Source organism: Nannobrachium achirus, assembly GCF_963921795.1.
Source record: "Nannobrachium achirus genome assembly, chromosome: 6".
Classification (NCBI taxonomy): domain Eukaryota; kingdom Metazoa; phylum Chordata; class Actinopteri; order Myctophiformes; family Myctophidae; genus Nannobrachium; species Nannobrachium achirus.
Genome location: NC_137815.1, coordinates 34,790,479 through 34,811,506, shown reverse-complemented (window position 1 = coordinate 34,811,506; position 21,028 = coordinate 34,790,479). Strand labels below are relative to the sequence as shown.

The 21,028-nt window shown below is 44.5% G+C and overlaps 1 protein-coding gene across 2 annotated transcripts in view; it reads right to left on the bottom strand.

Annotated features, from left to right (window-relative positions):
• Positions 1 to 8,297: 8,297 nt before the first annotated feature.
• Positions 8,298 to 21,028, bottom strand: part of srgap3 (SLIT-ROBO Rho GTPase activating protein 3) — a gene marked incomplete at both ends in the record, with an annotated part of 111,682 nt that continues 98,951 nt past the window's right edge. For both annotated transcript variants that reach the window (XM_080727508.1, XM_080727509.1), the window contains 4 exons: positions 8,298 to 8,798; positions 11,019 to 11,340; positions 11,727 to 11,873; positions 18,246 to 18,426. In XM_080727508.1, coding sequence (XP_080583634.1) covers positions 8,298 to 8,798; positions 11,019 to 11,340; positions 11,727 to 11,873; positions 18,246 to 18,426 — 1,151 coding nt within the window. The remainder of the gene's footprint in view (positions 8,799 to 11,018; positions 11,341 to 11,726; positions 11,874 to 18,245; positions 18,427 to 21,028) is intronic.

Genomic DNA, 21,028 nt, shown 5'->3' with positions numbered 1-21,028 from the left:
AATAATACAAGCTCCTGTATGAGGAAATAAAAAGGGTGAGCGAGTAAATAGCAGCCAGGACAATGAGACTATAGCAGGACACTGCCAAAGTGTAAAAATGAGACATGCCAAAACAGGGATGCCAGAATTTAAGTGGTTAAAGGAAACAAAAATGTTTTTCTCTGTTTAATGACACTTGAGTTTAAAGGTGAAGTTCGATAGAGTTCCTTGAACTAGGGATAGTTGGTTTGAACCAATTAGGGGTAGGCCCCACACTATTTAAAGCTCCTGAAATTGAGTGTCAGTTATAATTCTTGTTTCTGTGAGGAGAGAGGGAAGTTGGGGGCACAATGTTCTGAGAACTCTGTCCTTAACAATGATATGGAAGTCAGTAGTACTTTTACCTTATGCCTGCTTTAGGTATGCCCTCGTCTATTGTTTTCATTTTTGGTATTTTTGTCTAATTTTTGAACTTAACAATTTTGAACTATATTTTGTCAACTATCTTCAGAAGAGAATAAATCTCAATTTTTAAGTTTTTGGTCTGACTTGTTCTGTACACCTGCCCTCATCGAAACAAACTCATTTAAAGGGACCCCCTGGAACTCCCTCAAGGGCCTCTGGGACCCACTTGAGAATGAGAACCACTGCCATGGTTGATACATTTTTATTTTTGTATGCCCTTGCAGCTTGACCATTATGGCTGTTTAGTGAAAGATGTGTGCGTGGGTCTAGATTACAATGTGGTGCAATAAAAGTAATAAACTTTTGCAATCCCTTGTTTCTAATTCAAATTAAACAAAAGAACTGCAATGAAACTGTCCAGTGTCTACTATGTTTGTGTGGTCCATGCTGCAGTTTCTCCATCATGTGGCCACATTAGGAATTACAGCATTCTTTCTAGAGTCTCACTATTAAGCTAGCTTTAACCCATTTAGGCCTGTCAAATATTATTCAAAAATTATAAAAACAAATATGTTGCTACATACTGTACATGTACTGTACTACACAAAAATGTGTTCCCAACTTCCCGGCCTGAATGGAAAAGGACGACTTCACCACTTCTTCATATAATTGGTCCTCACTTATGTTCATGATAAAATAGCAAAATAAATTCTACTGGGTCTGTGTCTGTCTCATAGGAGGGCTCTGGGGAGTTCAGAAAACTATCTACACTACCAGTGACATCATCGGTTGGATTTTTTTTACAAGATTAAAAAAATACATTTCTATTATCGCAGAGAACAATGGCTTCCATTATAACATTGTAACTTTTTGGGGAATAGAAAGCCTACAGTTTCTATTAGCTTATGGATTCCCCATGGATGATGTCACTGGATTTCTGCACAGCCTTCCTATGAGACTGAGTAGAATTATCTTAAGCTTTTTTATCATGAACATTTGTGAGGACCACAGGTTGAAAAGTGGTGAAGTCGTCCTTTAAGTATTTATAAATAGTAAATGAATTAAGCCTCTCTTGATTTGTATTGATAATACATGAGCACAATTACCTTTTGATAACTTCCTCTGTCCATTGTTTACAAAGATAAACTAGCCTTTACTGATTCAGAATCATTTTAAAGATGAAGTCATGGTTGTCATAGTAGGTGGTGACCCAGCTGAAGTTAGCCACACCCACAGTGTTGGGTGAATGGTAAAAGGGGAGGGGATGATTATATGATGTCATTTTATCTGTATTTTTGGATCGGCACTTTAGACCCACAAGGTGTCAGCCTCCAGGAAGAAATCCCAAATACAAGGGAATACATAATTGCTCATAACAACCACACCAGGGGGTCTAATGAAGACACATGAAAACCAGAAAAAGTACAAAACTATGGCACCGCCTCTTTAAACTCATGGTTTGTATTATCGTTGCTGTCTCCATATTCTTTTCTATTCTTTTGTGAATTTGTTTTTGAGCGGTGATCCTGGAAGGAGCTAAGCTCCAACATCTGGCTTTGTCCGTTTGTCCAAAGTTTGTTGTTCGCCCATACGTCACATTGGCCAAGCTTCGCAGGACGCTTAATGAAATTAACTCATAAATAGCACCGTTTACTTCACACTGGGTGTGATTTTTAATTAACGCCCGGCCTATACTTGATCATATACAGCGTCACACAAAATCATCAAAAGTAGCAGATCCACAAGCTCAAAACAAAGCGACGCATTTTGAGCCTATAGATCTGCTACTTTTGATGCGTTTGAAATTTGAATCCTGAAAAGTACATTTTGGACATAATGAGATTTCCACCGGACAGAGACCAAATACTATATTTATAGTGTGGTTGCCCGACAAGGCAAAACCCTGTAGTTCTGGGGAAACTTTATTTTCACCACTAGATAAACTCAGATACAATTGGAAATTGAAGGAAAAACATTTGAGGAGTGGTGCTAGCTGGAGTATTGGTCGAGCTTCACATGATAGTTAACTTGCTGCAGAATATAGTCACGGCAACCACACTTACAATTTCCAATTGCATCTTTATAGTGGTATATTACTACCGGTAACTACATTGGCATGGGCCTTTTAATCGTAACACAATGAAATATAATTCCTCAGCAGAATTGGATCATAGAGCAATTATGTTTTTATTTAGACAGGGAACTTCTCAACATCCAGACAGTGGTATTGTGTACGTTTTACATCACAGGGGTTTCCGACCAACCAACCAACCAACCACACACTCATGAAAAAACTAAAAAACTAAAAACGACAGCATCACTAGACAAAATGTTTAAAGATCGACAGTATGACAATAATAACCTCATCATACTCTGGATTCTCACGGCATATAACAGTCTCTGCTCTCTCTATGGTCACTGTTTCTGTTGAAGCTTGTATTCTTCTGTCATATTAATAAACATACAATAATGCACATAATCATCAGCATACATTCCATAAACAAAAACACACAATCCTTGTAACGTCACATGTGACAAAGAAAAAAGAAGATTGGACCAGCAGGTGCCTTATAAACCATGCAGGAGGTTATGATCCATTCTGTCCTGTTGATACCAACAATACTGCAATTATTATTATTATTATCATTATTATTTTAGGGGTAGGGGTGGGGGTGTCACGGCTCAACCACAGGACTGGCAGTTCATGGGGAAGAGGAAGAAGAATAAAGGGCTGAAAGAAGAGTTAAGGTGGTTGCGTTTTTCGGGCCAAATATCGGGGTGAATTTCGGAGCGTGTGAATAAAAAAATCAACCTCACGTTATGTCAGTCACGTTTGCACACTGCCGTCCGTTTTGCGCACCACTTGGTCCCTTGCTCTCTCTATCTCTCTCTCCTTGCCCTGAAAAACGCATTTCGCAACGAATAACACAGCAGTGTGCAACCAGCTTCACTCTGAGATGATTCTCTGGACCGTATCAGTAGCATGTGTAGTACAGTACAGTACAGTACAGTACAGTACAGTACAGTACAGTACAGTAGTCTTCATCATGTGAGGCCTTTTTTTCCGTTTCAACGAAAATACTGATAATAGGACCACGATGATGATGATTCCTCTGTAAAGTGACACAAAAACAAAATGTGTTTCTTAACAAAGCGCATACTGATTATTTCACGAGGGTGTTTCTTTATCCCAACAAAAATAAGCACTGGAGAATGAAAACAATCAATAATCATGAAAAACCTTGTTTTTATCAAACATGACAACTAAGAAGGGACAATGTACTGCAGTTAAAAAAAAAGGAAATATAAAAGTCCAATAAAAAATGATGTTGTGCACAAAAGGCACTTTGAAACATACTCCTCCTAGACATAGGGAATATTACTGTAAATTAATACAAATACCAAAAAACATCTCTATGTGAAAACAGTCGAGTCAAACATGATGCTACTTTTTATGTGCTTTCTTTGTAAAATAGACATATCGCTCTGTTTTTGATAACATTATTGTCATAGTTTGTCATCAGGTACACAACATCAGGTACAACCTTTTATTTCATATGAATAATTTTAGGTTGTTTTTTTTTGCCTTTAATTATAGGGGATAGTGAAGATATACAGGAAACAGGGAGAGACACGCAGCAAAGGTCGTCGGGAGAGGCACTCGAACTCACGACTCGCTGCAGGCTGCACAGAGCCCACATGTGGTAATATTGTGGTATGCACCTGGACCACTAGGCCAAACGGGCACCCCTTTCAAATGAAAGAGTTGAGTTTTATCACTTTTGATATCAGCTCAAGTCATCATAATGCCCATAAGAAAGGTTTCCATAACCACTGGCTTATCAAGTTATAGAAGTAGAAATACCACTAGGAACCAGACTGTGTTGTAACTGTACCGTACAACTTTAAATACAGTATCAGGGGTCATCAATATGTCCGTACACAGACAAATGTGTCTGTAGCAAGACTTGGACTCGTCCTTGGCAAATTATATAGCTTTTACGGCACCATTATAATATTCAGTCTCCAGGTTTTTTTTTTTCAGAATACTGTACGTGTGACACTGATTTTCTATGACACTATGTATGGCACATTAGGAGTCCACTAGGACAGCAGTTCTCAAATGTTTTATTTTCAAGGGCCCCCATAACGCTAAATGTACAAATGGAACCAAATGGACCCTTACAGGTCCATTTGGTTGCATTTGTAAATTCTGAGTTACAGACCTGTAATGGTCCTTTAGGGCTAGCTCTTTGTGTTTGTGTACTCATTTTGTATGTTCATGGCAAAGATAGATGACCCCTGTACAGTATTGCTTGTCTCTAGACAGGCATTCCCAGAGTCTGTATATTAGCTGAGCTCTCTATTCTTAAGAACAGAGTGTTAATGTAGCTACTGTAACTTTTAAGTTGCTGCACACATGCTGCTATAAATGCTTATTTCAACTAGCTGCTGATTCAGGCGGTTTTGATATTATGATTTGTCCTCTAAAATCATATTTTATAACTGCGACACAGGGCATCATTCATCATTCCCTAAATACCCGAAAGAATAAGCCCTCCTCTTTAAAAAAACAACAACAGCAAAGAGGCCAATAATTAAGTAATTTGTACCAAGGCAAGGCACCACATACAGTACAGCATGTTGCTTAACTGCCACATGGTATAAGTCAGATAGTACGGCACGAAACATGCAGAATCAGGCAGGCTCTCTTTGGGATGCTGAGTACAGGTCTGTGTGGCATATGGGCCTGAGAGGCAGCAGGCTACGCTAGAGCTACCAGCAATTCAGAATGAAGGGAGCTACAGTAGATATAATAACATTTATTACTTTGATATTTTAGCTAGCACTTCTCTAGAAAAGTATTGAACGCAAGGAGTAGGAGGAAACCACAATAAAAGAATGTCACATCTCTCTAGGTATCACATTTGAGATTTTTGAATACACCATGGCTGAAAAACCTACAGTACCTTCCAGCATATATTTTTTTGCACTAATGGCATTATATTATATAATGCAATCAAACTGGAACAGACAAGAGTTGAACCGAAGAAGGGCCATGGGTCAAAAAAAGCAATGAAGGGAACAGTTATACTCAGCTTTCTGCTACACTAAATTGACATGGAATGGTGGTTCAAGCTAAAACTGTATTATCTACAGTACAATTACAGAATGCGATCGTTACATACAGTCCAACGTACGTGGTCCTTTACACCAGTGGTTCTCAACCTTTTCAGGCCGTGACCCCCAAAATAATCATATTTTAACTGGGGACCCCCCACCCTGACGAGCACTAACAGTTGAGGCATTACATTTTGTATAACACGGTTCTATTGTGAAAATAGCCGATCTACATGCTCACAACGCCTCACACTGCGAGGCGTTGTGAGCATGCATATCGGCTATTTTCACAATATCTGCCTCAAATATTTGACAATTTGGCCAATGTTTAATTTGTCATTTTAGAGGTATTAAAAAGTCCTTAAATTGACACTTTAGAAATGTGTAGATACTCTCTCTATACACTTCTACTGTTGAGTGAGAAAACAACGTTGCACATTAAGTTAATCATCTGGTGACCCCCCTGGGGGTCCCGACCCACAGGTTGAGAACCATTGCTTTACACCAACGCAGTCAGGGAATGTATCTGCTGTGTATTGTAGCGGGTGAAAATAATACACGTTTTTTTGGGGTGTTGCTTTGAAACTTAAATACCATTCATGGTCTAATAAATCCCTTGCCTGTTTTGTGTTGTTGGCCTGTACAGGATTAACACTTACAAATATTAATAAAAAAGACAACAACAAAAACACAACCTACAAATAAATTATGTACAAGTTTAACTACAATTTCTCTTTTACCACAGTATTCCTACAATCAGTTGTTACATTAGTTTTTCTGCATTTTCATGTACAGGTTTATAGACACATTCTAAAGACACAAGACATAAATCCTCCCCCACAGTCCAATAAGTCCAGGTTCTGTGATGGTTGAGGATGCAATTTTGTCACAGTTCTGCCTATATTTATATTATGTCCACAGAGAATAAAAGTAGGCTTTATTCGCCGACAACAACCCAGATTAATCCTATTGTAATCCCCAAGTGTTGACCTGATGCATAACATAAAAGAACAAACAAAAAAACACAACAGCAATTTCAGTGACCTAATACGATACACCCAATACCGTAAGTATTACGGGAGGATCCTGGAATGGCTTCTGAAACAGCATTTACTCATTGTTTTTGTTGTGATAATTAAAGTTCAGGTGATTGCTTGGTAATGATGTTTGCAGTGATTCACACTGACCTTGTTCAATTAGGAGAAGATTGAATCGAAACCATGACGGATGAAATGGCATCCCACACCATTACCCATCTCCTGTCGCAGAGGGGAATCCTTTATAATCGCCCATATTCAAAATGGCTGCTATTTTGCCGTTATGTTATACTCAGGCACTGGGGAAAACCCAACCACAATGATAACAAGAGCAAAATGGCCCGCGTGTGAATATGGTCAATGGTGTTTTCATGTTTTTTCCCCCTCCTCCATACCCTGCATTCAGGAGTTTATAACATTCTCACGTTGTTACTTTGCTGAAAATCACTTACGGTATGCTACAAACAGAGGGCACGACAACTTCAAGTAAGTCTTTGTGTACACAGCCAGAAGGGCCCGACTTGCCATAGAGAGACAAACAGTATAGTCTCCTAGACTGAAGTGTTCCAAGTCGGCCCAGATGATGTCTTTCACCGCAGCCGGCATGGTGGGGCCGAAACGTCATCTCTAACCAGTCAGTGCAGGGAGAAAACGTAACACCAAAAAATATTGCTTCACTCGCATTCGACGCACGTCTGAAAGAAGAAGCCGGGCCACATATAGGATTTTTTTTTAGTTCATCTTGAGGTAAAACTGATTTTGTACTTCTACGCACACTCTTCTTCACGGCTGTATTTAAATCATGTTTCACGGAGGGATGGGCTGAGGAGGTGATATTATGTTATCAAACCCATGCAGCTTCCACCGGCTGCTCTGTCACCATGGTAACAGCAGGCTCACTTGAGGAGCTTCCTGAATTCACGAGTCAAATCAAGACGGGTAGGGGAAAGAACAAACGGCTGCTTTCTTTCCCACACACCAACCACCAGCGCCCAGCGTTTCTCACAATGCTTTCATCTCACTTGCTGTAGGAAAGCTGCACAGTCAAATCCTCAGTGTTAATTAAACCAGTGGTTCAAAAAACCTTTTCGTGTTAAGGACCCCCGGATTGATACAGTATATGTATACTGTATATTTGGGCACGGACGCCCCCATCTGAAAATAATTTGTACCAGGGAAGGGAAGATGTGTGTTGTTTAAAATGTTTAACCAAATTATTCCACATATTTAAAATAAAATAAAATAAAAAAAATTCAAAACATTTTCAAAATCAGACAAAGTATAAAATAGGGTTAACTGACTATGATGATAATGAACCCATTTTGCTGGGGATCTCCCTCCCGGACCACATTTTGAGAACCACTGAATTGGCCCTTGGCAGCATAAAAAAAGACCCAAATTGGGACCCTTAGGGCTGTATTTTGATTGTCTTAAGTACCAGCTCTTATGCCTTAACTTAAAGGCCTGTCAATACTCCGTCTCCGACCGCCAAACTTTTCGTTGGAGAGTTCCGACTTTCCGACGTGCAGCTTTTCGAACTCTAATTCGGGGTAATGCTTTCAGAAGTTGTAAGTTGAACCGGACCTTTCCGACGAAAAGTGCGGTGGTCTGAGAAGAGCTGGTACTTAAATACAATCAAAATAGAGCCCTTACAGTTTCAAATAACACTGAGGGCTTCACTGTATGTTTGCGTGTGCGTGCGGGAGTGCGTGAGTGTGTGAAAACCGTTTCCCCTCGCTACAGCTTCGGCCTTTGCTACATGGTACCAGACTTCTCGCCCGCGCCGTTGGCAGTGTTTGCGCCGGCGTTAGCGGCCGAGTTGTTGCCGCCGCTCGTGGGGAACATCTTCTCGGTGGGGGTGATGGCGGGGCTGCCCACCCCCGAGGAGCTGGAGCTGCTGGAGCCGCGGTGGTGCCCTCCGGTGGTGGCGGGCGGGGGGCGCGCGGGCCTCATGGGCGGGGGGCGGAGCTGAGCGCCCGCCAGCCGGGCGGAGAGCGCCGGCTTGAAGGTGGTCATCATCTCGCTGGTGGAGGAGCTGCTCCGCCGCATGGCGGCGTCCGGGTCGTGGCGGATCATGATGGTGTGCAGCGGGCTGGCCGGCTCCGAGCTGACGGAGGAGGAGGACGGGTTCTTCATGGAGGTGTTCTCCAGGGTGTCCAGGACCACGTCCGGGGCCTGAGGCTGCTTGGCCGTGTTCTGATGGCGCTCCAGTTCGCGCAGCTCGTGGAGAGCCGTGGTCATGGTCTTCTCTATGTCCTTGGGGGGGGGGGGAGAAATTCGATTTTAGGCATTCAAATACTGGCTATCAGTGGGTCTCAAACATTTTCACTTCAAGGACCCCTAAACTGCTCTGTATTTGGCCCCGAAACCCCATCTGAAAAAATGTTGTGCCAGTAGAGTAGATTTGTGTTAAAACATTTCTAAATTATTTTCACACCCAGAGTTATAAGTTAAAAACTGGCGATTAAATAATTGTTTAATAGCTGGCACTCAATGTGTTTTAATCGTCCTGTGAAGCTTGGCCAATGAGCCAAGTGTGGGACATACTGTACAGTATGTACAAAGCAATCTGGCTAACCATCGTCAAATAAAAGGGAATGCCCTCTCTGTTTGCTCCTCTTCATTTGACTGATAGCTATCAGAGTCTGTCTTGAGAGATTAGTACAAACAGACAAAGCCAGATGTACCGGTAGAAGCGGTTAGCACAAAAAAAAAAAAAAAAAAGTATAAGCTATGGTTAAAGTGGTCAAAATGATTTTGATGCTATATACTGTATATTATCTAATTTAGCTGGGAACCAACTCAAAGACCCACTGGGGGTCCCCAAACCATCTACTTTGAGAACCAGTGATCTACACAAGACATCTGAAAGAATGCACGATTAGTCCTCGTGTCCGCTAGCTAATGAAAAGAGAGCGGCGCACACGGCACTGCAGCCTGCGCAGCCTTCTAGGCTCATTAGCTTGTTATTCAGCTCCATGACCCCCATGTCCCGGAGGTGTGTCTGTCTCAGCTGCAGTCTGGCCCTGACATTTACAGCCTCTTCCAGCTGCTGCTCTCAGACAGTCAGACAGCGGTGGCAGGCAGCCAGCCAGGAAGCGTTCGCTCACCCCTCAGACCCACTCGTCATGGCTGCCTGCCATGATTGTCTCACACTTCTCAAAACGCAGCCACCGGGACGGAGATATTGGGGACGAGGGATATCAAAATGTGACAACTTCCATTCTGTCTGCAATCCGTTCTTTTGTGCACTTACAAACACGTTTGCAAAAACACACTTTTTCATTTTTTTTGTCTGGTGAACAGGTGGGTGTGGCAACATAAAAACATAATTTTAAGAGTTTCTGTTTCTGCAACGTTTCGGTCACATTGACCTTCTTCAGGCATCTCTAGTAGAATAAGAAACGACCAGATAAAACATAATGTTCCCACACCTCTGTCGCCTGAAAGTAAGATCCTATAGCTCTGCCAGAGACCACGCTGATGGCATAAGGCTCATCATCATTACAAACTCATCGTTCAGCCATTTCAGAACGTTCGTCGGCGGCCACAGAGTTCATAAAGTCATTATCGACGATCATTTGGCCTTTCTTAGTTCCAGCTGGCATTTCAGAACAGTCACATAATACTGTCTGGCTCATTGAATGACATACATTTTTAGACCTGGAAAGCATCTGTGTCATGTTAGATTTGAACCACTTTAACCATTATTTTATACTTAGCTACTACATAGCTATTCAAAAATAGCAGATATACAAGCTCATAGTGCAGCACTGCGCTATGACGGCTCTGTAGATGGAAGTATACCTTAAGGCAAAGTGGTGACCGACTTTTCAGCTTTAACATCACATTTAAAATGAGCTTGTAGATCTGCTATTTTAACATGTGTAACTCATCTTTCTTTCTCGTGGTCCCTGGAACAAAATACTTTGAGATAGGGGTCTGCAGTCAAATACATATAATTCTAGGGGTCCTTGACATTAACAACGTTTGAGCACCACTGATATAGAAACGTACGTTTTTCAGAAAACCATTAAGGATGAAAGGAAGACATTTTTAGAATCGGCCTCAATGGGTTAAATCCAAGCCCCCAGAACCCTGGGGGCGCTTTGAAGCAAAAAGTACATGGTGGCCGTTTGAGGTACTGCAGTTGGGTCTACTATTCATGAACCGTAATGAACGACGCGCGTTCATGAATTAGAGCCCGAGCGCGTCCATGAACACAAACTATGACGCAAAACGTGTCAGAGAAGTCAAATAGTAGACCCACTACGTCACGTTTCAGAGGCGTTTCAAACGCGGAAGTACGCTTCATGCGCTGGGTGAGCAACTCAATGCAAGTGGACGGGCGGGGATATCAGTTGCCCTCTCTATTCTTATTATAACTCTATGGTTAAATCCCTCCACCATCTGTAACAATGGCTATCAATCAATCAATCAATCAATCAATCAATAATCAATCAAAGAGAGCCTCACCTCAGCCAGGGCCTCAGCCTCCAGTGACTTGTGGTCCCCTAGGCTACTGTGCCGAGTGGCCCCTGGCACGGGCCTCAGCGGGTGGCCCTCGGGGTAGGTCTTCCTCTCCGGGTAGTTGATGCTGCCCGCACTTCCAAACGTGCCCAGGCGTGCCGCCTTCTTCTCCGGGCTCTCCATCCGAGCCTTGTTGATGGGCACTTTGTGTGGGCTGCTGGGACAGGCGGCCGCCCGGGGCGGCGTGTCGGCCCCCCTGGTGGGGCTGTGGGTGTCGCTGCTGCCCCTTCGTCGCGGGATTGCAGCTCCGTCAGACCGTAACCTCACTCTGGGTGTGAAAGATTGCACGCAAACGGGTCAAGCTACACAGCGACCGTGGAGATGGACGCCAAGCAGACGTCTAACAGTGGTACTACTATACTCGTTGTCGTCGGGTGGAAACCTTCTATGTCCAAAACCGTTCGTTTTGTATTTATCATTTTAAAAATGATTTAAAATAGTGAAAATAGCCGATCTAAAAGCACACAACGTCTTGCGGTGCGAGGCGAGGCGTTGTGTGCTTGTAGATCGTCTATTTTCGCTAGTTTTGTGCGACAGTCTTGTGTGATGAAGCAGGACTTTTACTTAACGAAAAAACGTACACATTTGAAACTTGGAGATACAGTGTTTCTTGCCCGACAGTGATGTACTGTACCTCTTGAATGCTGTACCCACCTCCCCATAACGCCAAAGTTGTAATCGGGTGACGGCTCGCACGGTGACGGGGCGTCATTTTTGGACGAACCCTTGTCGTCCAGCAACGGACCACTGCTCGCTTCACTGTCTGCTTTCTGGCTGAGGTTGTCTGAGAAAGCATCGTCGCTGAGAGGTAGGAAAAACACAAATGGAAAGTAAAAGACTGTACAAATTCATGTGTGTACACATTTTGGTAATGAAATTGGCCCACTAAGAAATAGTTTATCAATCATATCATTTCAGGAGACGATCACTTGGGTTAAGATATACTTTATTGACCAGAATGAAGGCAGAAAGCAAGCATCACACAGCATGGCATATTGAGCACCCTACTATAGAGACAGCATAGAATCTAAGCCTATATCTAAGCGCATAGTATTGGCAGCCTACCTTAGCTCTACTATAAGACAGCATAGAATCTATAGCCTAAGTTAGCATGGTTTGGCATGGGGTTCTGCCTCGGGCCATGGCTCGCTGAACCCACGATCCTCATGTTACCATGAGCATCGAGGGCATAATTTAATTACAGCGAGCCCTGGCCCGATACCCCCCGAGGGGGATCTAAGGCAGAACCTGAAGGTGGCGCTGGGGTGGTGGCGGGGCAGTGCTATGCAACAAGACTGAGTCCCACCATCTGACTTCCCTAAGAACTATGGGTAAGGGGGGGGGGCAGGACCTAGTGACCCACCCCCCTCCGCGCGCGCGCTCCCTTGGGACCGCCCCCTGAACTAGCTTTGATCCTTACGAATCGTCGCACTATTTCAGGAGACGATCACTTGGGTTAAGATATACTTTATTGACCAGAATGAAGGCAGAAAGCAAGCATCACACAGCATGGCATATTGAGCACCCTACTATAGAGACAGCATAGAATCTAAGCCTATATCTAAGCGCATAGTATTGGCAGCCTACCTTAGCTCTACTATAAGACAGCATAGAATCTATAGCCTAAGTTAGCATGGTTTGGCATGGGGTTCTGCCTCGGGCCATGGCTCGCTGAACCCACGATCCTCATGTTACCATGAGCATCGAGGGCATAATTTAATTACAGCGAGCCCTGGCCCGATACCCCCCAAAACTACAAACCCCCAAAGCACGCCAAAATCTCAGAATCCCATGCCAGTGCTAGCCAACTGCGAGGAAGGCAGCTCTGCTGTGACTCTAGCGATTAAGTTATCATTACTGCGGGGCAAACTATGAACTGCCTTTCCTGCTAACGCAAAAAAATAATAATTAAGCATATTAGCATCTGGCAGAGCGAATATTACTAAGGCAAAATACTAAGCAATGATATTGGCAGCTTGCCAAAAACGCTATAAGTACTGCTAAAGCAATTTAATAATTAAGAATGTTAGCAGCTGGCAGACCGAACCAACGGTGAGGAAGGTGGTACTGCTGACTATAACGATATACTGCAATCTGACTGAAGCCATACTAAAACACCCTAGAGAAAAGCGGGAGCAGCAACATGGACGTATATATATATAGACAGCAGAACCAGAAGCAGCGATGAAACCTTTAATTCATATAACTACAGCGCCATACAGCTTCACATCCTACCTAACTAACACCCCAGCAACCACCTAGCTTTTGCATGATAGAAATATTGGAGCGCGCAGCAACGGGCCACGCAATGCAATGCGTGGCCCGCAACCTATCAGGGGCGCATGCCCCGAGTAACGCAACAGAAGCAGCAATAAAACACGCAACCTATCAGGGGCGCGTGCCCCGAGTAACGCAGCAGAAGCAGCAAAATGAAACCCTATGGAACAACCCTGCCAATAGTGCCTGCAGCACTATTAGCATCAGCAGCAGAAGCGTTAACTGAAATGCGTCCAACTCCAGCTTGGAACCATTACGCTTCGGTCAGTCCTGTGTTGTGTGTGCTTGATAGCTTGGCGTGCAGGATCTTGAGTTAGCTGAGGGCACCAGAAGTGCTGGTGGTGTGGCTGCTCCGATCCGGAGAGAATGCAGAGTGAAGAGGGGCGGGCCGCAAATCTGGCAGCTCTCTCCGGGGGTCGTGTGACGAGGACGTCGGGCAGACAGCCCGGTGTTCAGCATGGACATGAAAGGACAGAAGGGAGAGTTAGTTCTGCGACTGACACTGGTGTACCTTCCCTGCTTAAACTGCGAGCTGCAATCTTCAGAGGCCATGTGCTAGTCGCATCTTAAGCCTGGCCTTGGTGACCGCATGTGCTTGCCGCAGAAATTACAATCTTAGCTTTAGCTGACCATAACAATGAAACCACGCCTAAGGTCGCTGACTTTTAAGATCACAGAGAAATTTTCGCAGCCCACGGAGCGCTCTGCTGCAGAGTCTGCTGCTGCACATATGAGAATCTCCACGAGATACCCGTCTTGACCTTTAAAGGCAAGCTATGCAAGCCTAGAGAGCGGCTAAAGCCCAACATTCAGTACAAGTAAGTCGCTGCTATGTAACTATGGTTGCCTATTATTAGCAAGCTTAGAGAGCGGCTGAACGCTCACAGAATCGAACAAGCAAATGCGTTGCTATTTACCTGCTAGAGTGAGGCTCCTCAGGGCATCTGGGAAAGCTGCAGCTGGCGCGAGGAATGGAGTTCCCACCGCTGGTGCTGGAACTGCAGCTTCCCATGTTCCCTTGCGACCTGGCGGTGGCGACGACGGTCGCAGCCTGACAGCGCCTCCGGAAGATGGGCCGGCACCACAGGCTTCCAGCACGACGCAGCGCTGGTTCATGCTCATGGTAGCAGCAGTAATAGCATTAACTGATGCTGTAGCGGGCGGGCGGGCAGCCGGACGGGAGGGCCGACAGGCAGGTGGGAAGGCAGGCGGGCGGGAAGGCAGGCGGCGGGCTGGCGGTAGGCCCTTCCGTCTGCTGAATATGGCGCGTGCAGGCGGGCAGGCAGGCGGGCGGGAGGGCGGGCGGGCAGGCTGGCAGCTCATGGTAGCGGCAGAAGTAGCGGAAGCTGTAGTAGCAATGCCCTCTCCAGTGCTAACCGACTCCTGACTGATCTCATGGAATTATGCAGTAATGGACGAAACTATAAAGAGAAACATGTTAGCAGAAAACACTCAGCCGCTGCAGCGCGACGCTGCAATGATGGCATGCTGTAGCAGCCGCTATGCAGCGGCTCCGGCAAGAAGCTGAAAGGACAAACATGATGTTAGCAGCAACATGTAGCAGCCGTGGCCCGAGCTATAAAGAAAAACGCGATGTAGTGGAACATGAAGCAGCTTTATCATGAAGCTGCAGTGCTAACCTGATGCCGTGGCAGGGGGCATGCCGCAGCTCCGGCCTGGAGCTGTAATGATAAATATGTTAGCAGAAAACCTCAGCAGCTGCAGCGCCATGCTGCTATGGCGACCTGCTGTAGTAGCAGCCAGAGCCCTAGAATGGAGAGTTGCGTCACTCCCGTTCACTTCGTGGGGCCAGGTCGTCTACGCACACATCTATTGGCGTATAGTGACAAACGGCCAACCGGAAGTTTACAAAATGCATTGAAGTCTATGAGGTGTAAAGTGACAATGAACCACGTGACCAGCGCTGTTTCTGACCCCGCGGTGACACCACTCTCTGATTATACTGCTCTGGTAGCAGCTATGCAGCATCTCCAGCACGAGCTGAAAGGATAGAAATTGTGTTAGCAGTTAGACATGTAGCAGCCGCAGCAAGAAGCTATAGGGTAAAACACGATTAGTGGAACATGTGGGCCTGCAGCCACTCCGGCCTGGAGCTGAAATAATAAACAGATGTTAGCAACCAACAAGTATTAGTTTTAGCATGAGCTGAAAGAAAACATGATGCAGCATTTTTACAAGCATCAGCCTTAGCTGTAATTATTAGCAGTTATGCTAGCACGCAGCCGCAGGTTGAGTGGAGCTAACAATAGCTGAAACTATAGGAGACATTGTGGTATCTGACTGTAGCAGCGGCAACAAGAGCCACTAGCACCATAATGTGACCATTTTTGCCTCCAAGATAGCAGCACAACGGATAAGGAGAAATCCTGGATATGAACATGATGTTACAAACGGACATGTAGCAGCTTAAGCGTGAGCTGTAACCAGCACTGAAGCCAAGTGCGGCGGCTAAGGAAACACTACTAGAAATACAGTGTGCTATGTGACCCAATACTATAACCATCCCTTTTACTTCTGATACACTGGTAGCAGCTTTAACATACAGCAGTACCGATAGCTTGATGGTGTAGCAGCACACTCGCAATTTCCCAAATTGCACATTTCTAGTTTAGTAACAGACGCGTGGGAGCTGAGCATGCACTGCCCAGATAAGCATGGTGTCAGCATCCTACAAGCGGTAGCATCAGTTTTAATTTATTTTACTTAGCATTTAATAAGCAGAACAACTGACAACTTAGAACTTATCAAACCCTAACTTAAAGCTTGCGGTGCGAAGAAAGCTGATGAGCTGCAGCTGATGGATGCTGAAACTGAAGAGAATATTTAGCTGGAGCTACCGAGCATTTAGAGAAGACTACGATTCCCTGCATGCACTAGCGAGTTCAACTGGTGACGTCAGGACAGACAGGCACGACCTGCGTTAGCGGAAGCAAAACATTGTTTGCACGTAAACTGTGGCACCTATGAGCTTGCTGGTTTCCTCCTCTCAGGAGCCCATGCAGACAGACATCCTTTATAGGCTTCTCAAAGAGAGGCGATTACTGTATTTAATAATTCATCCCGCGAGGGCTTCTACGCCACGGTAACTGGCAGCAGCCCTACTGTGGTCCAAGAAGCGACAGAAACCATTTAGCTGCTATGTTATAGCAACTAGCACCTCATAAGCAGCAGCTGTTAAGACGGCCAGACAGTGCAAAAAGAGGAAAACATACACATAACCCGAGGCGAGGCAGAAGCAATATAGGCCCCATACTAACTAGATTAAGCACGCTGCGGGCGAAGCTTGCTACTAGCACGACGCCGAGGCTTGGCATGATAGAGAACTACATTTCCCACACGCAGCGCTTAGTATTTGCTGCCGAACGTCATGCCGTAAATCACCGCTTGACGTGACTCGGCTAGCTCAGGAGCTAGGTGAACGCTGCCGTTTACAGACACCTGCACCCTACAAACTGAATCCTCCTAGCGTGATTCATTACCTGCTACGGGGCTGTGTTTTCACGCGGGCCGCCGCTCTATGCCTTGACATGGCTAGCACATTGATTTACCAGCTAACAGCATCCTTACCGAAATAGCCGGCTAGCAATAGCCACCAGCTAGCTCCTAGCTGACTGTACATTAAACCTGTTGTTCCGCGCTAGCCGATACGGCCCGCGCCGTTGCAAAGTACTGACATTGTTATCGACAAACCCAACGACTGAGATTACTTTAACTCATGGTAGCCCAGTAAAGGCCCACCAGGGCACGAAATAAGTTAGCATTTAGCCCGTAGCCACAGCCAACTTCTATGATACTGAGTTTACCTTGCAACTTTAGCAAGCCTGTAGCACCTTTGAAATAGCTTTAGCAACAAACAACTGAAAGTACAGAAATCAGCTAGGCACCAGCAACGATAGCAAGAAATCTGAACCTTGAAACAGCAGTTTAGAATTCAGCGATTACCAGAATAACAATCTCAAACTTCCCATACACCTGGCCAAGAACACAGCTTCTTAGTTTGGCAGCTAAGAACATGAATTGAGCGATAGTAAAATAGCAGAAACAGCCAGAAATACTCAGCCAAGTTAGACACCCTGTCCAAGCGGTGGGCAGCAGCACAGCTACCTGCAAGCAACAAGTGTGGCACTTGTGTGTGTACTGCAGCGTGGTAGCAGCAGCAGTGCTATGCAACAAGACTGAGTCCCACCATCTGACTTCCCTAAGAACTATGGGTAAGGGGGGGGGGCAGGACCTAGTGACCCACCCCCCTCCGCGCGCGCGCTCCCTTGGGACCGCCCCCTGAACTAGCTTTGATCCTTACGAATCGTCGCACTATGCTCTAAATCAGGGGTAGGCAACCTTAGGCACGGGTGCCAACATTGGCAGAGGGGAGGGCGATCACTGGCACAATCGCGTAAGTGTGAGAGAGGCTTTTTGTTTTGAAATCAAATATTTTAAAATATGTAGTCGGTTAAATTTGGTCCCCTGATATCTGTATGCAGATTACATCCTGCATATCATTCTACATTCATTAAAACTCTGACTGGGGAGAGTGCTGCGCTATGAGCTTGTAGATGCAAAAAAGCCAACATTTGTAACTCAAATCTTTCTTTCTCGGGGGCCCTGAAACAAAATATTTTGAGATGGGGAGTCGGCATGCAGGCAAATACATATGATTCTGGGGGTCCTTGATTTTAAAAGGTTTGAGAACCACTAATGTAGAAACATGTGTTTTTCAGTTAAACGGTTATGATTTAGAAGACATTAAATGTCTTCTAAATTTAGACCTGAGTGAGGACCCGATTCTATAAATTTTATAGAATCGGGTCCTCACTCAGGTCTAAATGAGTCAAAAGGTGACCGCTTGTGATCACTTCAAACAGGTCATTCACTCACAGGTCTTGTACCACGATGTACTGGTGTGGAATGAGTCCGTCGACGCCGTTGTGGCGGCCCTCCCACCAGTCCTCCGAGGCTCTGTGGTAGAGCAGCAGAGACGCTCCCTTCTTAAAGGACAGCTCCCGGGGGCTGCGGCCCACGTAGTCGAACTTAGCGATGGCCTCGATCTGCTCCACCTCTGCACACATGCATGGACACACAGACAGAGAGGCACAGGAATGTAGCCTACTGTAAGTATAGTCTATACTTACTATAGACCAGGGGTCTTAAACAGGGGGTCCGGGACCCCTGGGGGGTCCTCAGAGTTACCACAGGGGGGCCGTGAAATCTTTGTGATAGGATCATTCTTTTAAATTAACAACTTCATCCCTATTCTGAGGAGAACTGAGCCAAAAATAGCAGATCTATCGGCTATTTTCAGCAAATATGTTTGGTGTAGAGGTAAAGAAAAAGAGCAGACCAAGTACAGAGTGAAAGGTCAACTTAACTAAAAACACGAATCCAACATAGACTGTGCTGTCAAACAAGTCTATGAATCTATCTGTGAAATCGATGAAAATCTGCATCACGCATCTATAAAATATGTAGAGGGGTCCCTGCTTCATCTGCTTCATCTCTTTCAGTTAAGGGGTCCTTGGCCTGAAAAGGTAGAGGAGAAGAGAGGATCCTGTCTCATCCCTGTGCAATACCAGCTTATGTCCCCCAGGGTGGGCTATTGTTCCCATTGCTCTTTGTCATTTGCATCTTCAGCATTGATTCACGTCTCCCTTACATTATTGTCTAACGTCATGTACATAGAGTCATAATAGACTCTGTCTGTCCATTCTCACTTCATATAAATGGCACCAAGTGATCTTTATCCCCTTGTTCTGGCTTAACCAATCATGTCTGGCCAAAGTCATTTAGCAAGAAGCTCTGAGCTGCAGACGTCCCATGGGGCCTTGTTTACCAACCTGAACAAAGACACACTCTAGGGGGGAGGAGGGAGGGATGGAGAGAGCAAATCTTTTACTCCAGTAAAAGTATCTATACTGCAATAGAAGTACTCTGTTGCAAGTAAAAGTCCGGAATTCAACATTTAGTTGAAAAGTAAAAGCACTAAAGTACTGGTATTAAAGTGCACTTATAAAGTACCAAAAGTAAAAGTATTCATTTGGGAGAGTGTCCAATTTCACAAGTTCAAAATGTATGAAAATATTTTGAAAATAGGAGATTTACAAGCTCACAATGCATTGCGATGCAACGTAGATCGGATCATTTCAAATGGCCGAATATAGGGCTGAAGTGGTTACTGTATATTTTGTAATAATAATAATAATAATCAAAAAATAACTAGTAACTAGGTTTTCAAATAAATGTAGTGGAGTAAGAGAGAGAGAGAGAGAGAGAGAGAGAGAGAGAGAGAGAGAGAGAGAGAGAGAGAGAGAGAGAGAGAGAGAGAGAGAGATTGATGCAGTGAAAGAGGAGACAGTGTAGCTTGCCAACCGTAGTTTGGCTGACACGTCTTCATCTTCAAACACAATGAAAGCCTTTTCAACTGATGTGAGCTGTTGTTGTTGTTAACTACATGGCAGGCTCACTGTCAGTACGAAGTCCAGCCTTGAACGTCGGTCACCGCTTAACTTAAGGTATACTTTCATCTACAGAGCATTCTATGATCACAACACAAATAATATTCCCATGTGAAACCAACATAATCCTTTTTGTCACAACATAAACTGCTTGGATGCAAACGATCTAACAACGAGGTTCCAGTTATCATGCACTTGTTCTGTTTCTAACCGGTTTTTAGAATTTGCATCTCGACCACGGATGCTGTGACTGTAAATCCTCATGCGCACTATTCATATGCAATCTTTATGTCAATCTATAACGCTACAAGCATTATGATAACACTGGATTTAGTCTAAATGACAGGACAGCCTGACACATGGATGTGCAGTTCACATGGTCACCACCAGGGGAAGCTGATGTCCACTTACTGTACCACTCATGACCACTATACAAAGGCCCTTCACTTGAAACAACAATACCTGCATTTACATGGACACCTTTCTTCCAATCTGATTCAAACTAGAATTGACATATTGTCAATAATTGATCTGTGTTGAATCCAGATATTATTATTGTTCAGATATTATTATTGTAATTATTTTATTATTATGACAATTGTTATTGTTTTTATGTTATTATAAATTATTGTTAGGCCTAGTGATGCAACTGATACGGACTCCGGAGATCTCTATCTTTATCTATGTATCTATCTATGTATCTATCTACTGTATCTATGTCTTTCTCTCTATTGATAGATTTCTCTCTTTCTCTCTCTCTCTCTCTCTCTCTCTCTCTCTCTCTCTCTCTCTCTCTCTCTCTCCGTGCTTCTCTTCTGCCCACAACTAGCCATTCTACCACTTTTTGTGGTCACATGTTCAGATACTGGATTCTGATTGGCAATGATAAAAAAGGAGGGGCTGCTAGAAAGCGACTAGAGTCCCCCAAAAGAGGAGGAGCGCTGGAATTCATATCCTCTGTAACGCCGACGGGAGCGTTCAATTGAAACGAACTTGCTGTGAGCCTAGCTCCGCCTTATCCTCCGCATTCTGTCTAATTTATCGAGTGCTCCACGATCACGTGACTTTCAGGGCAGTTTCGCGAGCTCATATTGGATCTGTGTTTCACAACGCAGATCAATAAACCTGAAGGTTTTGTTTACATGTTGAGAAATCAATCTGATCTGGTGTTTGATCGGGTTGTAAAAAGGTGTAGACCACCCCTCTGCA